Source organism: Hetaerina americana, unplaced genomic scaffold (genome assembly GCF_022747635.1).
Source record: "Hetaerina americana unplaced genomic scaffold, ioHetAmer1.1.p SCAF_8, whole genome shotgun sequence".
Classification (NCBI taxonomy): Eukaryota; Metazoa; Arthropoda; class Insecta; order Odonata; family Calopterygidae; genus Hetaerina; species Hetaerina americana.
In genome coordinates, this window is record NW_027287427.1 from 976,232 (window position 1) to 993,953 (window position 17,722).

Sequence of the window (17,722 nt, forward strand, 5' to 3'; positions counted from 1 at the left end):
TAAACTTGTATTTTTAATTTTCTGAATAAATTCCGGGAAATTTTTGATCAAGGTAGTATTTTAAGAGCCCCTAAGTTGTCGATCGCAGTCAATGGAAAAGGCTTTGCCTTATCCCATCAGCGACGAGAACACTACTCGGCGCATAGACCCCAATCCCCGATTGATTAGTTTTAATCCGTGTATACATACAGGGTGCGTTAAAAAAGTATTGAAATTATTTTTAAAAATAAGTTATTACACAAATTTGCACAAATTTGCACCTGCTCCTGTTTGGCCGGGAACTCGCGGACTCGTGGCGCATCGTTGTGGCAAGGCCCGTTGTCGTGATGGAGCTGCCAGGTTGCGGAGATGTCTTCTCGTCCTAAAGACCCTTTTTCGGAGTCTTTCCGGCACATCCACGCAGTAGGCAGCGTTACCTGTCTGTCCTTGAGGAACTAACTCCTTATGGACCACTCCTTAACGGTCGAAAAAGACAATGAGCATTCTTCTCAGTTTTGATTTGCTCACTCTTGCCTTTTTGGGCTTGGGAGACTGGTCGGTGTGCTACTCAAAGGCTTGGCGTTTTGTTTCTGGATCGTTTTAAAAAACCCCGGTTTCATCACCAGTGATGACGTTGTCCAAATAATCAGTTCATTTTCAATACGTTGCGAAAATTCACCTGAAATTTCCGCTCGGTTGGTCTTTCGCGACACGGTCGGCGCGCAGATGTTTAGCATAACTGATATTCCTGCCGCTTCCAAAGCACTGAGATCAGTTTCGCGGCATAGCTTAGTGTCCCCCCCACCCACTCCAAGTGGTTCGGTCCCAATCCGACCAATAGGAGCGGCGCGGAAAATTCAATTGCATTACTTTCGGAACGTACCCTGTAAATTCATCATATTCAGCTTGCCAAGAAAAAATTCAACTGGCGATAGCGATAAGAATCGCCAAAACCAAACAACATGTCCGCGTGCTTCACTTTCGGAAGTAAACTTTGGACCTTCGATTCCACCGAGCATCCATATATTCGCAAGATTTATTTTTACCGTTGGAATGAAAAATGTCTCTCAAAACTCCTCCGCGAAACAGAAACGCAACACATCATGGGCGCAATCCGAGAAAACAGAGGTAAGTTTATTCAAGTACGAGTAAGACTGCAAGTCCTCGTTGCGTGCAAGTACGGAGGTGCAGTAAACACAATTGATTTGAAATTACTGCAGTCAATGAGTTTAAATGAATAATTACATCTAATTTTCATAGGTCGTAACTTTTGAAGTTTAATACTGCACCTGGGACTTTTTTCTAACAACCTGAGGATTTGAGAGCTCAAAGCTAAACAGAATGGAATGGAAATTCAGCACTCTGAATGATGCTTGTAGATTTGGGAACTGCGGGACGGAAAAGAGGAAATATGACAATGGGAACACCTCCAATGAAGTGGACGCAGAGAACTCACCTGAATCACATTCGCTTGTTTCCCATTCACGAAGATTGGACTGCCCACGAAGCTGCTGTACTTCTTGATGACTCCTGGAGAAAATGAAGTTTGGATCCATTTACATCGAAAGATAAGTAAAATGAAAAAAGTCATACGATTCAAATGCATATTTGCACACAATTCAGGATGCTGACGCCTTCGTTAATGTTATTGCTTTCAACAAACATTTTCATGGCTAAAAAAATATGAATTTGGAGGAAATAATTTCTTTCGTATATAAATGAGCAACCAACACATTTCAACTTTATTTTCGATGATTTCCCGTGAAATGACCGGGCCTGCTTATTTATTGGTTGAGGAAAGAGAAGGAGGAGAGTTGTTGGGTGGACTTCCTTAAGAAGCAACAAGGGTTACGCAAATGACCAAGTTGAGAGTGATAAAAATTATACTATTTTGATAGTGAGCAGAGGGAACGACATAAAAAAGTCATTCCTCGTTTAAGTCAATTCGTCCGAAAATATTATTTAATATTGAAGGAAGCCAATTGACGATCGAACCGTGAAACCGAAAAATTAAAAATTTCTCCATTCATATCATATATGCTTGGTAAATCTTTTGTCGTGACCTCAGGTAAACTATAAATATCTTTGTTTCAGCATGGAAAATGTACCAAGTGTAACACTCTTAAAAGAGAACGCCAGCGTGCGGATTCATTCCCAGTGCGAGGAACACTCATTTAATTTGCGAATTTCATATTCTGTAACTGTCCAAACGTGTCTACGCCAAAAGTCATGTTTTGTGCATTTATTTATTTATTCAGTATTAGTCCGAAAACAGCACATTTTGGCCTTTACATCGAACTATTAACAACGATAACAATGATCACATTCACAAACACCCAAGCCCTAGGTGGAGGAAATTTCACCCAGGCGGGAATCGAACCCGCGACCCTTGGAATGGCAGACGAGGACGTTACCCCGCCGCCACCGGGGTCGGCGATTTGCTTATTCACGAACCCACAGATTAAACGTGTATCCTGTATTCATTAAAACATACTGGTGATTTATATTGGGGATATTTTATCAGGTTAATAAAATTTACCTCTCCATAAATAGTTTTCAATGTTGGAAAACACCATACCTGCCTAAACATGAATCGAAGTTTGAAACAATTGTAACGATTATGAATGCATTATGCTCGATGTGAATTTATGTCCTCGAACAGTAATTAATATAGGTTCCTATTCTTATGCTCCCCAACTTCCCCCTCTCTATCATCCCTCTCCCTGGAACGGGTTTCCCTTCATTTAACGAAATGATAATGATGCCTAATTTGTACTGAGATCATGTTCCAAAAACAAAGAATTTACGTCGTGCATTCCGTAATATTATTTCTTGGTTCCACGACAAAGGATTTTCACACGGTTATGCAAGGGATTGCGGTAAAGTTTTCTTCGACCAGAATGAATCCACCCAATTATATATTTCCAAGAGGTCAGTGGGAAAAGTGTAAACCGCATCACTAGAGTTATGAGGGCCATGCCATGGCAAAGGTGACCTCACCTTTGATGGTGTCGTCATCGCTGTACTCGCGGCAATCCGCCTTCAGGTGGACGACTATCTTGGTGCCCGGCTGGACGCCTTCCGCCGGCTGTATCTCGTACGTGCCGCTCCTGGAAGCGAACAAGAACGGGTGGGGGCTGAGATATCGCGCGCCTTACATCGATTGGAGAAGTGCCACAACATTCATTATTACAGTATGTGACGCTCTATAAACGGCCCCTCGCGCACAGAGTGGGGTGGTCGAAGTAATTCATCTTGCGCAAAGTCACATCAAACAGAACTTGCATCGCCATGGACTGAAAACGCAAACCAATCGGATTACACAATGAAATCATCTCGATGAAAAAATCAAAACGATCACCATGAATCATAGGAGCCCAACAGGGTTCCAATTTCTTCCGAAAATGTATTGACTGCATAACATGGAACTGCTCACTAGTTCCAATACTCTTTTTCACCCCACATTTCTCCAAGCAACGCCAGGGGAAGCACTGTTGATATCCGCCCGATTACCCGCTCATGAATACACTGCACACCAGTTGTCATGATATCCTTCAATACGTGACTTGAACGCTTCGTTCAGTAATAATAACATCAAATACATCAGTTAAATAGCAATAAACATGGCAGTATTAGTTGAACTGTATCATGCAAGCACACAGAAAGATGATTCTTACTACTAAAGACGCTCTTAATGGATTGTTATATCAATTTGAGCATCCAACTTGATAAGGAGATCCAAAATCAGTTTGATAAATGTTGTACAATGGCATTTATATTATTGATAATAATTTTCTATACTATTCACATAAAACTGAAGACTATGATAGAGGGTAGGATGTTAGGCAAGGGGGTGGGATAAGGTTAGGAATGTTAGACGTAATGAAGTGCGATAGAATGTACGCGGAATTGAAAGGAAGTTTATGTTATTGTGGGGTGTCAGGTTGAGTCTTGGAAGGCGAGGCTAAGATACGTACGTAGTTACTGTTGCCTTCGAAAAATCTACTCCGAACGACAAATTGCCAAATGAACACGTGCTGACAGAAAAGAATGTATTGTGACATAAATCGATGTCTCCTGCTCAGAGTTAAAGAAACTAATTTCTGCATTTAGCTTTTTCGGATGCCGAATTCGAAATTTATTTTGTTTTAAAGATTATTTTGCCGATTCAATTAGATATAAAGAACCCATGACTTCGTCAAAATACCCCTAGAGATGCGGAAACCGAATTTTTAGAGAGTGCTGAAGGCTTTTAAGAGAAGGAATAAGATAAAGAGGAGGAGGAGGCATCGTAGGATTAGATGTGGTCTCTCTTAGACTGACGAATTCATACGACGAATACTCACGAGCAACCATAAAATATTTAATGAGTAAATTTATATAAACAATAAATTGTGCCCATTAATTACATATCACAGTTTACCTGTTCACAATTTAGCAAAAAACAAACGCTTTGTTCACAAATGATATCAGGCTGAATCCAGTCCAGATCTGATGAAACTACTTCATTACATTTACTGACAAATAAATTTTGTCTGCGTTCCTTTTTTTGTTGCTAACAAGTTTTTTTTTACACTTCCATTTCACCAATATGTATGTGAGGAATGTAACCGCACAAGCACGCCATTGCATCGCGGCCTTGGGCATAAACACATCAACGCACACACTTGTCCAGCACCGCGAGGTGCAACGAATAACGCCATTGTTGGGGTTCCCTCCAATATTTTATTTATTATTCGGTAAGTGTGCGCTTCATGCGAAATAGTAACCAATCGGTCTTGAATATTACAACTTCGACCACCACTTAAGGCCAGGTCGAACCGGATGGAAGAGCATGGCTTAAGTGCGAACTAAAGAAAAGCATCTTAATTAAGAAATGAGCGCATGCGCGGGACCGGGTACTCTCACATATTTGCATTATGTACCTTAACGTAACGAGGATGCTGACCCATGCCCATCGTCCGAGTCGTAAAGTTGCCCAACCACGGGCGAGGACGTATTCTTAGGCCCTCCAATCACGTGCTTCCCTCGTAATTAAGCCCCAGGAGCGACGAAAATTGAAATACCCTCGTGACCAGTGGAAACGATTCACCAGAAATGGCAACAGACGAGAGAAGCATTCAATAAATCCTCGAAATTCATTTCAATATTTCCGATTGTAACACCACTTCACGGGTCAACCTCAAGTTTCAAAGCAAAACATTAAGAAAGAAACTATTCTTATTGTTCGAAATACGAGAAGAAAAACGTTAAACCGTTGCCTAACATAATAGTCCCAAGGAACGAAGTTAATTTATTTGAAACAGATCTTAGTCTTAATAAGTTTGAAGCTCTTACACCGTGAACCGCCTTTAAAACTACAGCAAGATATGAGAAATGACTCAGATATTTGAGGAGCTCGCCGCAAAACAACCCTAAGTACGTAAACTGACAGTGCAACAGGATTGGGGTGTGCTCGCCACCTGTGGTTTCCCACTTAGTCCTCGTGGTCATAACTTTTCACGGCTTCGAAATGACGCGGGGTCGTCCAAAAAGACACCCCCCCGCCCGGCGTCTGAGCCACGGAATCCTCCGGCCAATCCACTCCCGACCCACCGGATTCCCACGCCACGTTAAGGACACTGCAAGCATACTTATCCTTTTCTCAGGGAATACGCCACGAACATTCTTACTCAGGGAGATTGTGTGATCGATAAACGCACCTGAATGTCAGCCGAGTAAGACCCTCCGAATCCGAGCGAGCTGATTTCACTACGGCGAATTTCACACACGGGCGACACATGTATTCCCCATTTCATCACAACCAATGAACAACATTATTATTCATTATGAGGGTAAGAAGAAACTTAACACTTCCACAATTAATTTTGAATAAGTGTTATTCTTTATCGTGGAAGTCTTTAAGTTTATTTTTACCTTCATAATGAAGGAGTTCCACAGTGTTAAACCTAAAACTTTTATGTTTCTTACTATTCATTATGAAATACGCGTTGTCCAAGTTCTTGAAAATCACCAAAATTCACAAAAGCATTTACAGTAATTTCTAATGAAGTCAAATCCGATTTTAAAAGTATTTGGGCTGATGTGGGCACCAATGTTCACTCATTAGGATGATCCGGGAAGGTTCGGAATTACCACCGCGGATGGGGGGGTCAGAGGGGGAGGTTCGCGGGGGGTTGGGGGGCGGAGGAGGCGGTGTGCGTAGGTGGAGGGGTCATAATTATTCACGATGGCCGCGGTAATCCCGCGCGATAGTAATCTCTCGCCACCGCTCGCCCACCCAACTCCAGTACACTCTCGATCCTCCTCTCCCGCCCCCGCGCCTACCCCCCTCCCTCACCCGCAATGTTCCGGGGAAGGTGGCATCCCGCGAGTGACAAATTAGCGACATCCCGAGTCCGCGCCCGTCCGTCCAGCGGCGAAAATTAGCGAAGGAGAGCGGGGCGGGCGAACAAACAAACGACTAACGGGTGGCGCCGGAGGGGAAGGGGGGATGGGGGGGGGAGAAAGAGAGAGAGAGAGCCTCAACGCTGCACGAAATAATTTATTAATCCCCCTCCCCTCTCTAACTCGCCCTCCTCGCGAGAGGGGAGGGGGAGAAGGGGAGGGGGGCATGGACCCGCCCGCTACTGTGCCTTCCAGCATCCCAACGACGACCCCATTACATGTCCGCCAGACTGCCGCGACGCAATAACTACCCTTGATCCTACACTGAAAACTGCGCTCCCTCCTTCCCATGAATTAACTGTTCCTTAACAGTCACCCCGCACCCATTCGGAGAGGGCCGCTTGGTTGGACGGTGTCGAAAGAGCGACCACGGAGCCACGAAATCAAATTCCGCACACATCTGAACTGTTATATCTAAAAACTGTTGACGTGATAATTCAATATATATTAATCAAATACTCTATATACACGATGCTTTAAAGATTAAGGTAGCAATACGAAATACGCAGTATTTTTTACGAGTTTCGGAGGATTTATGTGCAAAAAGGTTTAGTATTAATTAGGAATAATTTTATGTACTCATAACTTACTTGATTGTAGCAAAACATGACTAAAAATAGCGGTGGTGAAGATTGCCCTACATAAGTGTGTGTGTGTGTATAAATATATACCTCCCATGGACTACAACCTCGGCTTGGTGGAAGGGCTAGCGCGTTCCAATGACCCCTAGAGCTGTGCTGTCGGGAGTTATAATAATTGCTCCTGGTAGGGTCACCCATGCCAGATACGTCGAAGGTTAGGAGCCAGGCGAAAGGTAGTCCACGCAGCGACTGTTCCTCAGTGAGGCGGCTGCAATGGCGTCTGACCCCAGTGGGGCGACCAGTAAGTGATGGTGTCACGTTAAAAACACTATTGAGGAAAGCAACGGGAAACCACCTCAATTATCATTCCCAAGATTTAAATGATGGAAAATACAGAGATTTTGAGTCCTGGCAACTACAGGGCTCGACCCAATCGGCCGTGTGTCGTGTCCAGAAGCGAGGGAGGCAAGGCTTCAGCGGTCGTCATCCCACGAAACCCTTGCAAGGGAAAACCAGCAGCAGCAGGAAAGAAGACGCAGGAGAAGAAGACCAAATTAGTTAGAATAGGAACGTGGAATGTTAGGACAATAATTAGGACAGGGTAATTGGAAAACGTTAAGCGAGAGATGGGAAGGGGAAATATACACATTTTAGGTATATGCGAGGTGAGATAGAAAGATAGCGGGGATTACTGGAGTGATCAGTATGGAATAATATACAGCGGCGGGGACCAGAGCCAACGAGGGGTTGCCATAGTATTAAATGAAGAGGTAGGAAGAAGCGTAGTCAACATAGAGCAGGTAACGGATGGAATACTACTAGTAGAGATAAAATCAAAACCGACGAACTTGATTATTATTCAGGTATACATGCCACCGAGCAAACCATAAGGTAGGAGAGGTCGATAGGATATACGATCAGTTAGAGGACATAATGGCGTGTGTTCCTGCAGGGACACATTTCATAATGATGGGGGATTGGAATGCGACGGTAGGCGAAGGAAGAGATGGTGACGAGGTCGGGAACTACGGTTTAGGCACGAGGAATGACCGCGGGGAGAAAGCGGTTGAGTTCTGCAGGAGAAGGGGTTAGTCATCGCCAAGACTTGATTTAGACACCACAAAAGACGCAGGTATACATGGAAAATGCGAGGTGACTCAGAAAGGTATCAGCTACATTATATTCAGGTTAGACACAGGTTTAGGAACAGTGTGATAAATTTTCACAGCTTCCCAGGAGCGGATGCGGACTCTGACCACAATTTAGTAGTTATGAAATGTAGCGTCCGTTTCAAAAAGATAAGGCAGGGGTGGCGGGTTAGAAAATGGAACTTAGAAGCATTAAATGGTTTGAAAAGGAAGGAGTACCAGCAGGCTGTAAAGGAAATTACGGAGGATGGTAAAGGGCTTAGTACTATCAAAGAAAAATGGGAAATGATCAAGAAAGGGTTGTCTAAAGCCGCAAAAGACACTATTGGAACCGTTAACGCGAAAAGGACTAGGAAACCATGGATCACGGGTGAGATGAATACAAAGATGGATGAGCGGCGAAAATGGAAGAATGTAAATATAGAAATACGCATAATGAAGTACAGAGAGTTAAACAATAAATTGCGGGCGGGCAACAAATAAAGCAAAAGAAGCATAGTGGAAGATGCAGTGCGAGGATATGGAAAGTTTGCAGAGGAAGGGTGAAATCGGTGCGTTGTACAGCAAAGTTAAATCAATATCGGGAAGTAAGAAAGGAAGATCTATGCTAACAGTTAGAGATAAGGCGGGCCAGGTAATAGTTCACAAAGGAAAGATCCAAGAGAGATGGAAGGAATATATAGAAGAACTGTATAGTAGAAAACTTAGGCCAACAAAGTCGGACATAGAAAAGGAACATTACGTAGAGAAAATTAGTTTAGGTCCAGGCATACTCGACGAGGAGATAGGCGGGGCATTAAGGGAGATGAAACTAAATAAGGCCGTGAGGGGGGAAAACATTCCTACTGAACTACTGAAATGTTTAGGAAAACGTGGGAGGAGGAGGCTATATGGGCTGATTCATAGTATCTACGAGGAAGGAATCTGACCGGGAGGCTGTGTGATATTTTTTTTCTGTGTGACAGTTTTGGTTCTTATTACGAGAAAGGTAAAGGCTACATCATGTGAGGACTACATGACAATAAGTTCGATATACCACGCAGCTATATTTGTTCTCAGGATCATAAACAAAAGTATAGGCAGTAGGGCAAATGATTACTTAGGGGATTACCAGTTTGAATTTAGGAAGGGGAGAGGTACGCGTGATGCCATTGCAGTAATGAGATTATTAATCGAGATGAATATAGTACCCAACCAGGAGGTTTTGCCTGTTTCGTAGATTTCGAAAAAGCGTTTGATAGAGTGAATTGGGAAAAACTAACGAGTACATTGCAGAAAATTGGAATAGATTGGAGGGTTAGGAGGCTAATCCGCAAACTGTGCATGCCTAAAACTGCTCAGGTGCGAGTGGGGAACAGGGAGTCCGTATGGGCAGTGTTAGGAAGAAGTGTAAGGTAGAACAGTTTACGTATCCTGGAACTGCTTTGGTCAGAGAAGTAGGGACGTAAGGAGAAGAATTACGCTAGGCAAAGAGCCTTTCACAAGGAGGGAGTTGATGAGAGGGACGTTGAGTAAAGATATTAAGAAAAGACTCTTAAAACCTTTGATAAGGAGCGTAGCTATGTACGGTGCGGAAACGTGGTCATTGAAGCAGGAGGATAGACGTAGACTGGAGGCTTTTGAAATGTGGGTGTGGAGAAGAATGGAGAAGGTGAAATGGACCGAGAAATAAACAAATGAGGAAGTAATTGGTATGGTGGGCAAAGAGAGGGGTTTGTTAGAAGAAATCCTATGGAGGCAGGAAAAGTGGATGAAGGGGTTATTGGCAAGCAGTGGGATGTTGAAGACTGTAATAGAGGGTAGAATGTTAGGCAAACGAGGAAAGGGAAGGAACAGGATAGGGCTCGTGGACGGGATCAAGGGAGGAAGAAAGTACTCAGAGATGAAGAGGGACCTTATTTAGAGTAGGATGATGGATTTTGTGTTTTGTTATGAATCACAAAATGTTTTATTTAGTAGCTGTGTCCATCCAAAAACCTATCTTAACCGGTAGATTACCTAATTATAATAATATAATATACTTTAATATAATATAATATAATATAATATAATATAATATAATATAATATAATATAATATAATATAATATAATATAATATAATATAATATAATATAATATAATATAATATAATATAATATAATATAATATAATATAATATAATATAATATAATATAATATAATATAATATAATATAATATAATATAATATAATATAATATAATATAATATTATATATATATATATATATATATATATATATATATATATATATATATATATGTATATATATATATATGTGTGTGTGTGTGTGTGTTAAATTCTGTAATTGCTCGGTTCCCCCTTGTCTGTGTTTTTAAATATTAGTGTTACGTTAGCCATTTTTCAATCTCTGGGAACCTTGTGATCTACCAGTGACTTCTTTGATATTATTTCTAGATGCGGCGCAATTTCCGAAACTATATCCTTAAATATACGAGCGGGTATTTCATCCGGCCTGGAGGATTCATTGGGCTTAATATTTTCCAGCAAAAGTTCTATTCCATTGTATGACATTTCCTTTTGGGCATCGGTTGACCGGCCCAATTTCTTAAGTTACGTATCGGAGACATTCGGTGAGACATTGTTGTATACGCTCTTAAAGAAAGAATTTAATGAGCAAGCCTTATCCAAACCGCTGGTTACTCTTACGCCTTTATCGTTTTTGGGTGAATTGACAGTTGACATAATTCAATACGGCCAAAATGCTCTCGGATTCTTTTTGACCTTTTTGCAAATATTTTCCGTTTAAATTCGCTAAACGCTTTCCGAAATTCACTCTTGACATTAGCCCTAGATATCTTGTAATCGTAAGTGATCTCATTCCTATTGTCGCTAGAGGTATCAACCCCTAATATATTTCGTCTTGGCGTGGCATAGCCTTTGACGTCGTAAAGCCTTTCTAACATCCGCGTTATCCCTTATAGGTTCCGTGCTATCTTTTATAAATTTACTGGGAATGAACTTTTGGACTTCTTAGCGCGTGATCTCATGGAAGTGATTCCACGTATCCTTAGTGTTTAGGTAATTATTAGGTTTCTTTAAACTATCAACTTGACTCTGCAGCGCGCATTTCAGTCCATTTGTGTCATTAGTCCTTTCTTTTAAGAAATAAATTTTTCTTTGAGACTTCTTATTTTGGACCCCATTCAGCGAAAACTTAGCATTTTATAGTCATAGCTCGTACTGCCCCGCGGTCACTAATTCCTTTTAAAGTTTCTATTGTTGTGACTTTTTTGGGTATGATAGTCGCTGGCAAATCAAGGATGTTATCGCCTCTAGTTGGTGAAGTGACGTGAAGTAGGTACGTAAGAAGTACAACGTAAAAGGTATTCAAGAGCGACTCGCAGGTATCTTTATCTTTACCCCCCCGTTTCATAACTGCATATGTGCTCCAATCAATGGACGGGACAATGGAATCTCCTCCGATTATAACGTCGCGATCGTTGCACTGGGACAAGAAGGGATGGAGGACGGAAGACGATTGTAATTTAGACATCATAAAGGCGATGAATAAATGATGAAAAATATGACGAAGGGCAAATAAGAGTACTGTCTCATGATACGTAAGAGGTCATAGTCCTTGGAGACCGTGCAAAACCTTCCTTTAATTGATAGAATGCCTTGGAAGAGGCGAATGCTCAGCCCACCTGAATCCTCCCTACGCTTTCAAGCACTGCGCCGACAAAAAAGATACTTCTCAAAAATCAAACATGCAAGTTGTTATTTACAAATCAATTTCTTTAACGAAGTTTTACGAATTTAAAAGCTATTTCGTGAAACGAATGTTGGCCGAGTGCCGGAACAGGTTCGGTAGCCGTGAGATTATAATTTCGCATTCACATGCATTTACTTACACACTGTTATAGTTTCATCAGGAGGATATTTTTATACGCCCTTAGTAAGCGATAGGGTATTGAGGTACGAATATTACCAACTTGAGGCCCACCGAGGATGCGAGATAAGTTCAATTAAAATACTGAGACGCTTGCTTCAAATTAAGAGCAATAATTCTCAAGAAGGGAAAACAATAACTTTTTTAAACCAAATTTGTTCACCCTATTTGACGGTCAGATGATCCTGGAAGTTTTAATTATTTATCCAATTCATTGAGTTCCGCCAAGACTTCGTGGACTTCATGACGGTTGGCAATCGTTGTACGTAGTTGAGTGCTGCGGTCGAGGTGGATTTGAACGCGTTCATGACAGGGGCTCGCGTCATCAATCACGAAGTCTTTCCGCGGCAGAGACGAATGGCCCTCCCTTGATTTCCGCCGAAGGAAATTGAAGTTTCACTCTGACTAATGTATGAAAAAATGCTGTCAATGAGCTGGTTTCGTTTGACGCATACTCATCCCTCTCCCTCCCTTCCTCGCTCGCTCGCCCACTCCGCAGCCACAGAAGCCATTTGATCGCCAGTTTATGAATTATGCTTTCGCACTAAAAACCATGATTAGGGAAAGAGACAAACCACAACACATTCTATAATTCATAATTACATGATAATTATGTTTCCGATCACAAAAACTAAATATCTTTCCCTTACCACAAGTAAATACAGATTGAACCAATCCGACTACTAAAAGCGTGTGACATGTTCGTGGCAACAATTTTCAATGCTGGCGGATTTCGAAGCAATACGCTTATGTAGATTCTGAATGAACGTAATTTAACTGTAAGTTCAGACATGGGGCATAAAATACATATGTTACGAAAGCTGTGACTTTTGTTAAGCCCTCAAAATACGATCGGTATTCTACTTAACAAATCGCACAATTGATCGGAGGGTTGAATCTTACCCGGAAACCCTTAAACTTTGATTATGTCTTTCCTCAAAATATATTAGTAATCACTTTAATCTTTCAAATTAAGAAATTCTCGTTTAAATATATTTCGCAATTTTACTCGGAGTGAAATGTGATATCATATTGCACGAAACACAATTGAATTTTGATTTAAAATACAGCAGAATAAGCTAACAGCTTGTAACAAAAGATACAAAACAACGATACCATTTAAAACACTAGAACCTAACAGCCGAAACAGCTGTCGAGTATCAACTAATTCATGAACGTGATCTAACGGCAATGTTGGCAACACCATCAGCCAAGTTCTTTGACTCGAACTGCAAGCCCTTCTTACATCTCCGCTCACTACAAGAAGCTCATAATTAGGATGGCTCTACAATGCATCAGAGGCGAGTCGCGTGAATACCCCACTGATGAGGCATTCTCACTGGACGGAGGAGGATGTCAAATGGGACACTTGTTGCTCGGCGAAGGGAGCGGATCAATGTTCAGTAAGTTCACTCGGGAGCAGCGGGAGGGGGGGAGCGGGGGGGGGCATAATGAGAGTGTTATGCAACACATTCGATGTGCGATGCATTTAAACCTCTCCAAAAACGAACGGCGTCGGTTTACCGCGACAAATATGCGAACTGAGGCCATTAAAAACTTTGTTTTGCAAAATTCAGTCTTTATCGATTTTACCCCCTTCATCTAAATACTCTCCATTCGTTCTTGCTAAGCACTTATTCCATATTCCTCTTTTCCACTTATTAAAACACCCTTTAAGGAAGTCCTCGGCAGTTAGGCTTTTTAGTTTTCTCGTCGTTTCTTCCTTTATTGTGTCCTAATCTTCCCAGTGATATGTCCCCTCATCACATATTTGCATTTTGGGAATAGCAAAAAGTCGTATGGGGCGAGATCTGACTAATTAGGAGGATGTTCAAAGATATTATTTCAATTTTTTGCCAGAAACTGGCGAACAGTCAATGTTGAATGTGCAGGTGCATGGTCATGGTGAAGGATCCATCCATCATGCCCGGTTAAAATAGTAGTGTGCACTGTTGATTTTCCTAAATTCCATTCATCAGCTATCATTCGGGCAGTTTTTCGACGATCGCTAAGGACAAGGGACCGCACACGATCAATGGTGTCGTCATCAAAGGTGGTTGAATGTCGTTCCGGCCTTCTATCATCCGCGGCATCTTTGTTGGCCATCTTTAAAACGCTTAATCCTCTTGAAAACGGATGTTTTCTTAACAGGGCATTATCACCGTAAATAGCTGTCAACATTTAAGTAATTTCTTGATAACTTTTACCGCACTTCACCAATAAACTTGATGTTGATTCGTTGCTCGGTGATTTCGTCAATTACCATTTTCGCCCAACATTAAAAACAAGGACAACAGAAAGTGACATAACTGTCACCATGCGCACAACTAGACGATCCGCCAAGCACAGACGGCTCATTGGGTTAAAAGGCAACTAGCGCCTCGTAGTGGGCGGGGTAATAGTCCGCGTCATGGCCGCCAGATTGCACCAGTTCGCGCATTTATTGCACACACCACGTGCATTTCCTCATTTACAATATTTGTTTTGGATTTTTTAGCACCCTGCAAGCCACCGCTGAGGTGTGCGGCAGGGGGTGAATACACACAAGACTAATTTTGACCCGAATATATTTTTCCCCATAGCGCGATCGGACAACATTATTCTTATCCTTATCGTTCGTGAAAAAATGACAACTTGAATCAATCTGTTCTACGCTTGACATCTCTAATTTTATTGATATGATCTCTCCTTCCGTGGTACTATGGGGCTAATTGTCAATTTTCAACATCATTGCTAAGGAAACATTCCATTACTAAAGAGACATTGAGGACTATTTCTTATATCTCAAAGTTAATTTATAATTTCTTGCGGTCTACTTTTTATCTTGAAGTTAAGTTTGTATTTATTCCTGCAGCCAACAGGTACCCTGAAATCCTCCAATAGGGCGTGTGGCAGGGGGTGATTCAACACTGAGTAAGTCACTTAGACAGTTTTTTTTATTTTTTTTTCAAATTCACATGTGTTTTTCTAAAACAGTCCAAAGGATGTAGATGATGATGACAACAGATGACATGCTGAGCGCTTTCTAAGTGAGGCGTATTTCTCCACGAATAATAAGGAGTTGTCAGCAGCTAGAGGGAAAATCAACAAAAGATAAAATACTGAACACATTGTAGACTACTTAGAATGCAAAAAGACGCTATTTCTTCGGCCATAGGTCGGCTGGATACAGATATTCTGATACCTTGTTTGTGGGAATTAAAAAACATCATGACTCTGACATTGATCCCTCAAATCGTAGTGTTGTGATCTCTTCAACCCTCATACGGTGGGGTTAATCATAGTTTAACAACATCGCCACATAGAACTGCTTCCAATTTATGCTAGGGATTTAATCTGTAATTTAACCTTCGCTCCATCGGAGATTCCCAACCGATTTCCTCTAATAATTTAGACTGCGTAGAATACAAGATACGTAGAACAGAGATGAGGCAAGGTCCAATGGAAACCTATTGGACATAAAAGGGAGGAAACAGTGGTCAAAATGGGCAACAAAACCGCTCAAAACTTGGTTAATATACAAGCCCTTAAGAATAAACACTTTAAGGCGCACATTTTCGTCACTTCATGCTGGAAAATGAAAGTTACTTTACATTTTTCGAAATGGTTTCGATTTAACAGTCTTCAAAATCTCAGATAACAGGACCATGCAAATGAGTGCTGATTGAATCAAAAACCTGAGTCTGGAAATAAAATCTTTTCCGGCTAAAATAAATTCCTTTCGCTAAAAAACCATAGCAATTCTTTATTACAAATAGAGGTTAAAAACCCTTGAGCTTTACCTTAGTGGCAATAGCTAAGTTTTTTAATTCGGTACCGCAGAGTAAATTATTAAAATAAAATTACTCATAAGAACGATATGGATATTGATGAAAAGTCTAGTTGGCAGCAAACCCCTTTCGGTGACAGAGATCAGTTCACTTGCAAGTTTCATTTTTCATTATTGACATTTGTCAATTACACAAAAGGTCACATCTAGTAACATTAATTTTAAGGAATTCATTAATCTTTAACATATTTTAATCATTTCATCAATTACCCATTATAAGGTCATCTTGGCAAAGCTTTTCTTCGGATTCTTGGGCAGGAGACTATAACATTGGGAAACCTGTGGAGTGCGAGGGGAAAGCAAAACCCGGGAACCGATCCACGGCCAGGGTTGTCAACCAAAGGACTGACACGAAATGCGGACAGGGGAAAAGGGTACTGTTCGCACGTAATGGCGAAAGGCGGACTCCTTAAATCGGGAAGGGTTGAAGCGGATGCTTGGGAATGAGAGCGCGGAAAACAAAGGATAAGGTACAGGAAGGGAACTCGAATTAGAAATCGATTTACTATATCGGAAAAAAGTAGTGAGGGAGGAGAATTGATTCTTTGGCTTCAAAAGGCATCCCGGGGCTACTCGAGACCGTAGTCAAATATTATCAACAGCTTTCTCACAACGGGCACAAATCCGCGAAAAGTGCGGGAACACTTAAATGTATAACTCAAACGTGCACTTGGAAAGAAAAGATAAAGTCCATTTAGCTTTAATAAATCATTTATAACGTACATATAAATGACATCTCCATGGTTAAATACGAAAGTTAATCCAGGAGCTCCATCTCCTCTGTGAGGCGGCCGCATTACGTCTGACCTACTGACCTCAAGATGCGTTCAATCCGTCTAATTCTACTCCGCCGTAAGAATTCTCCATTTGGTCCAGAAGCATCTTCCACCCATCTATATATATTACTCCCTTCCTCAATCAGTCTGTCCTTAGTCTAATCTTCTGCACCGTGTTTCAAAGGCTTCTCTTATTCTCTGGTCCACTTTTCCACGTCTCTGCCGATGCTCCATGAGAACGTTATGAGGAGCTACTTCATTGTTGGAAACCTCTGGTTCTTCGAGCATTTGTTCCGCCTCTTCCTCATCAACGCCTTCTTGGTTTGGGGTATTCTTCGCTTGATGCCGATCTAATTCCTCCTTCCCACGCTATATGTGCTCTGCTTCCGTCAGGCAGATGAACGACTCCAACTTGCTCTAGCTTCACTCCTCGAATAGCGCCTTCATCTTCCCTCCTTCACATGCTAGGATTTTAGTTTTATTCTAGCTGATGCTCATATAATATTCCCGAGGCACTTGGTCGATGGCGCTGCTTACAGGTCCTCCGGTGTTTCTGCGAATACTACTGCGATGTCACCTGCGAACCGGAGCATGTTCATTTCTTCGCCACTTTGACTCCTTTGATGCCTATTTCTTGAGCTTCTTTTACTGCCTCCACTAGATCTATATGCGTTGAACAGTGCTGGCGGGAGGCTGCATCCTTGCCTGACTAATTTTTTTAATATTTGGCTTCTATTTTCCTTGCGTTTTTCATTACTTTCGCAATACTTTATTTTGACTTAATTAAGAGAATAACCATCACTCATATTATTTATATTGTGATGGTTAATAGTTAAATTGCTCCACTAATTTTATTTTACAAGAAAATGGCAGCCAAGCATTAAGTGGTATTATCTTAGCACTTGCACTTGACATTTACGTCTATCCTCCTCCCTCTTCAGTGACCACGTTTCCGCGCCGTATATAATTACGCTCCCAATCAAAGTTTTGACGACTCTTTTCTTAACATCCATACTTTCCACATCAATTTT

The 17,722-nt window shown here is 41.5% G+C and overlaps 1 protein-coding gene across 1 annotated transcript in view; it reads right to left on the bottom strand.

Annotated features, from left to right (window-relative positions):
• The window catches only part of Trap1 (TNF receptor associated protein 1), a 531,360-nt gene that overhangs the window by 29,811 nt on the left and 483,827 nt on the right, over positions 1–17,722 (bottom strand). The window contains exons 7-8 of the mRNA XM_071596655.1: positions 2,980–3,089; positions 1,436–1,509 (exon numbers count right to left, since the gene is read on the bottom strand). Coding sequence (XP_071452756.1) covers positions 1,436–1,509; positions 2,980–3,089 — 184 coding nt within the window. The remainder of the gene's footprint in view (positions 1–1,435; positions 1,510–2,979; positions 3,090–17,722) is intronic.